Raw genomic sequence first — 5,557 nt, 5'->3', positions numbered from 1 at the left:
GTGGATGATCTCCAAGGTAGCAGACAATCGCAGTTCCAAGCATTCAATTTATCCAAGTTCCACAAAGATTAACCACAACTTGAGACAATTCTATTAGTGGAGTTGTATGAAGAGGTGTATTGCATATTTTGTTGTTAAATGTCTGAATTGCCAGCAATTCAAGGTTGAGCGCCAAAGACCATGTGGTGTGGCTCAAAACATAGATCTCTCTGAAAGGAATTGAAGATGATTAATATGGATTCCATTACTAGGTTACCGCAATGTCAGAGACACATGACTCAATTTGAGTGATTGTAGTTCAGATGACTACATCAACTCATATTTTGCCAGTGTAGACTATACATGCTACACATTACTACGATATCTTGTACATCTGTGAGGTAGTCAGACTTCATGGGGTTCCATTATCCATCATTTCAAATAGGGGTGCTCATTTAATAGCCCAATTTTTTGGAAATCATTTAGAAAGGGTTGGGTTCAAAGGTAAACGTAAATATTAGCACTGTCTTTCACCCTCATACAGATTAGGCAGAGCATACGATCTAGATGCTAGAGGACATGTTGAGGGGTTGTGTAATTGACTTCAAGTGAAATTAGGATGATCACTTGCCTCTCACAGTTATCACTTCAGCATTCAGATAACTCCTTATGAGGCTCTTTATCGGCGAAGGTGTAGATCTCCGATCAGTTGGATTGGAGTTGGTAAAGCTAAGTTGATATGGATAGACTTGATTCATCAGGCAACAGAGAAGGTGAAGACTATTTATTCAAAAGAGGCTAAAAACGGACAGAGTCGTCAAAAGTCCTATACTAGTTTTTTATTTCTTTTGTAGTATTCGTTAATCTTGTCGTGAGTCTTGTCCCGACACCTATCTTTAGGCTGTAGTGACTTCATAGATTGACAGAGTTAGTAAGTCTTTTAGTTTTGATTTAAGATGTTATGAAAAAACTTGATCATTTATACTTATTATTTTTAGACAGTTTTAAGATTCAATTAATTTTTGTAAATGTTCTTCACTTTTAAGCTTATGTATGCTTGGGTTAATATTCTGCTACTTAGTCAGCTGTGCCAACGGTTCGCTCAGGGTGTCGGCTGAGACATAACATCTCCCCTTAAGATCATTTGTCCTCAAATGAAGTCTAAATAAGCTTAAAAGAGTAGAGAAAGAGCTTCAATCCCAAATATTGAATTCTAATAGCTGGATATTAACATAGTAACCTATATGTGACTGAAAGCATAAGAATAACCGAGAGACATGAAATTAATAGGATGATATGGACTTGTGGAGGAAATTGTTACCTCAAGCTTGAACTAAAAATGAGGGAACTTACTAGTACTATTGGACTGATTTTTGAAACTGGGTAACTATCATAGTTTGGGACTGATTAGGTTGGGAGTAGAGACAACTGAATTTACCCAGAGCATGCATGAAGGAATATAAGGAATCGTGTAGGATATGCACAATCATGAAACTAATTAGGAGGGTAAAACTGTACAAAGAAAAAAGGCAGAAACTACTAAAATTGATTGTTTCTAATTATAGCAAGGTGATATTTTTTCTGGAACAGACTAAAAAGGAAAAAGTTGTCGCATAAATTAGGACAGAAGGAGTATAAAGTAGTCAACTCAGCATATATAACTACATATACCATAATAGCTCATAATTATATGTGTAGACATTTACAATATGGTTAATGATGATCATCATCATCTCTTGAGGGGTCAGGAAGAGATGTGCTATAAAGACGTATAGTAAGGAAAAGAAGCAGACAATAAAGTAAGACCTTGATAGCAAATATTAGAAAAGACTAGGCAAGCATGCTAGCCAAGCAACTAGCTAATTTATTAAATACTAGTTACTAGCATGACCATAATGACTCTCCTATATTAGCTTGATCTACCACCATGTCCATGGTAAAAAGGGACATGGTTGGCTGAGTTTGAGTGTGTCGAGACGATGGCGACACGTTTTCTGGTGAGTTCCCGGCTGTACCACCACCAGATATGGACGAGAATTGTCGCATCCTCATGTGTACTACTTCAGCTTGTGCAATTGCCAATTGTGATTGTAGATGGTCAATTTGTTGCTGCAAAGATGATATAGCTCCAACACAACCATAAACTGGATCCCTTACTCTAGCATTAGCCTCATACACCATTGAACTCACTGCATCCCCCCTTTGATGCTCGGGTAACTCCTGCAAAAAAAGAAGTCATAGAGAGTTCAACATCTACTATTTCAACATAAAAAAAATAAATTTAATTATATATCATTAACATTATAATTTTCCATCGAAGAGGTTTCAGATGTATCAGTCAGGCCCACATATTAGTTAACATGAATGAAACTTTGTTTTCTATATGCAAGTTGCATATTTTTCTAATACTAGTCCCTTCACGTACTATCATGACACTAAGTAGGGCCCCAAACCTTGACAAAACAATAAACACAATAGTGATGTCATGATTACACCAAAAGAAGCATGTTTAATTAACCATCAAGAAAAGAGTAAAGCAAAAACCTGAACTTTTAACATGGAATTTCTGTCTTTCAAGTGTGAACTTAAACTTCTCATAGCAAAGGAAAAAACGCAAGTGATCCAAAGCACTTTTCTAAAATTTTACTTTGGAATAACAAATCTTTGACTATATGCTTATCATTATGTACACGAGAAATATATTAAAAGAAGACAAATATTAAGACTTTATTTACAAAAAGAGGTACTTTTCTTTATTCCTCGTCCAATTTTTATCTCCTCGATAAAAATGATTGATCAAATTTTTTTTTTAGTTTGTTTTAAAAAATTATTTATTTTCTTTTTAGACATTACTTTAATTTTAACTTTCAATATCACATATTAAAATCATGAGATTAGGGTATTTTAATATATTTAATATAAATTTTATTTAATATCACAAAATTGAAAAGGTTTTTTTAAAAAAAAAAAATCCGAATCAAGTCATACTAGTGAAAGCGAGTGCAACCATGATAAAATTAAAGGTATGATGTTACCTTAAGGTAATATCAGTGGGGTCTCTGGACCGTTTTAAGCCGTTATAGAGCCAATAATAGAGACTAAATCTTTTTTCCAAAAAAATAATACAGTAATTTAATCGGCGTATTTAAGTTTTTTTTGTTGATTTTAGTTCTTAGGTGAAATTAGTCAAAATTTTCATACTAGTATATGTGACCTTTCTCTTCAATACTTAATTTTTAGGGATAGTCATTTAAAAAATTTTAAAGTATTATATACACATATAAAAAGACATTTATGCAGTCGTCTGTGGTAAGTTTCGTTCAGGTTCCACCATTATATATTAATTGATATTTTTTTATTTTGTACGATGTTTAAGAATTCATAAATAAGATAATAATTTACTAAATCACCTTTTAATAAAAATTTATTGAAAATTTTACAGAAAAATGTGAACATTTTTAAAAGAATTGATTATAAAGAACATATAAAAAAAATTAGTTAACACTTTCTTAACATTAGAAATTATTTTTAGTACACTGATAAAAAGAACTAGTAATAGTTTAGCATTATAGAATCTAACACTAGTAATAGTACTATGGCAAATATCACATCTAACGTATTGTCTTCCTTTTATAATTCTGACCCTTCGGGTACAATTAGGCCTCTGTCTCCTACTTAAAATGCCTACTAATATAATCTAATATAAGTTTGATATTTGGTAACACAAAAAAATTATACTATATATATATATATATATATATGAAACTTCTTACTTCAAACTTTATTTAGTATGAAGATGATATGAAATGAGCTTAAATGGAGAAGTGAGGATCCATATAGCCGACCCCAACATGTTTGGGACTGAAGCGTCGTGCTATTTGGTTACTTGTACTAAAAAGGGGATATATAGGGAAAGATTTAAAATTAATATATGGTCTCCACTTAAGGGCAGGATGCAACTTATTAGCATCATATTCATGTGAATTCAATAATTTTGTATGAGCATATTAATTTATTAATTTATGTCATTTTTTTATTTTAATTTGTTTGATTTATTTTAATTTGACATGAAGTCTGAATATATAAAGAACATTTTTTACTCTTCTGGTCTAAAATTGAAGATATGTCAAATGTATTGTAATATAATTTCTTAATCTTATAACCTTAAATATGTTAAGTGAAAAATTAAAATTAAGTAACTGTTAAACAGAAAGTCATTTTTTAAACTGAATAAAATGAAATATGTTAAACAAATTGAAATAAGGGATAGTAATTAAAGATATTAATTTTGTAAAAGATTCTTAAAAGATATCCTAAATCTACATATGATCCATTAAATAGTTGCTAGTTTGTCCAAATGTCCAAAAGTTTAAATTACACAAATAGAGGTCTCGATTTCAAGTCCTTCTGGGTGCGAAGTCTTCTTTCTTAGAGAGTGTTTTATCCCAACATTGTACTTCCTGACACGACTCCTAATTTAGTCAGGTAAGCTCCAATGTTGTACCGGACAGCGGGTGGGAAATCAAAAATAAATAAAAGGAATGAAGCAATTCAAACTTAAAATTGTAGGAAAGTCTCTGACCTGAAGCATCTTGTTGACATTGCTAGCACCAAAGACCTTATGCACACTTGCAAACTTGTGTGGTTCATCAGCTGGAAAAAAAGGAGCAAAAACACAATCTTGTGCACATCTTCTCCTTAGCAACTTACAAGCTGCACATGGAGAAGCTGCACCTTGTTTCCTACCACTCTCCTTCATTTTACCTATTTACACACAACTCTTTTAACTACAACTAGATAATCGATTAGTTATATATAAGTTAATGTAATAATTGAATACCTCCTTTCTAGCTTCATGTACACAAAAGTTTAAACTACCTTAAAAAGTTTTATACTAACTGCCTAGTGACAGTTTTTGCAGGCTATGTATCTGAAAAGTGTAGTGAGAAATGGAAGCAATTACAATAAAGAAGAGTAAAGGAGAATATTGGTTGAACGGAATGAGGGAAGTGAGGGGTTGGATGTTTAATATAGAAAAACATATGGTGGCAAAAAATCTTTTGTGGGACCTACTAAGATGAAGCTTTAGATTTTGTAGTATTAAAAACATCACTTTTATTTTCTCTATATACATACCTTATTTTCACTTGAGAGGAAGGTGAGGTTCTTTTTGATGATCACTATGTGTGGATTGTGATTTTCCTTTTTTATTCTTCCTTTCTTTCAAATATAGCAATTCAGATAATTAATTAAGTTTTGACCTAAACAACTGTTTGAAAAATTGATCAATGAGCTAGACACCTATTTAATATTCAATGTTTTAAAAATTATATTTGCCCCTTATCTATGTAAGGATTTCCCAAAGAAATTATGATTATTCTGGGCTATTTCACCGTGTCTTTTGTGAGAGTGAGTGAGTACCTAGTGTTCTTGAAATCATGATATGGTGTGAATAAGGGACTTATTTTTGGTGAGGGCTCGAGTAGCACTAGGTGATTGTTGATTGTGTATCTAACCCTTATCGGTTGGTATAGTGATGTCATTCATTGATCCGCATGATGATTATGCACTAGTTGTT

At 32.1% G+C, this 5,557-nt stretch overlaps 1 protein-coding gene across 1 annotated transcript; it reads right to left on the bottom strand.

Moving 5' to 3' along the window:
* Positions 1-1,619: 1,619 nt before the first annotated feature.
* LOC107003520 (LOB domain-containing protein 4-like) lies at positions 1,620-4,981 on the bottom strand. The gene is made up of 2 exons (XM_015201861.2): positions 4,562-4,981; positions 1,620-2,199 (listed from the first exon to the last, which is right to left on the bottom strand). The coding sequence occupies exons 1-2, from the start codon at positions 4,736-4,738 to the stop codon at positions 1,861-1,863; spliced, it is 516 nt and encodes a 171-aa protein (XP_015057347.1). The 5' UTR covers positions 4,739-4,981; the 3' UTR covers positions 1,620-1,860.
* Positions 4,982-5,557: the final 576 nt, after the last annotated feature.

Source organism: Solanum pennellii, chromosome 11, assembly GCF_001406875.1.
Source record: "Solanum pennellii chromosome 11, SPENNV200".
In the NCBI taxonomy this organism is placed as follows: Eukaryota; Viridiplantae; Streptophyta; class Magnoliopsida; order Solanales; family Solanaceae; genus Solanum; species Solanum pennellii.
The sequence above is the reverse complement of the archived record's forward strand: the minus strand, read 5'-3'. Positions and strand labels throughout refer to the sequence as shown.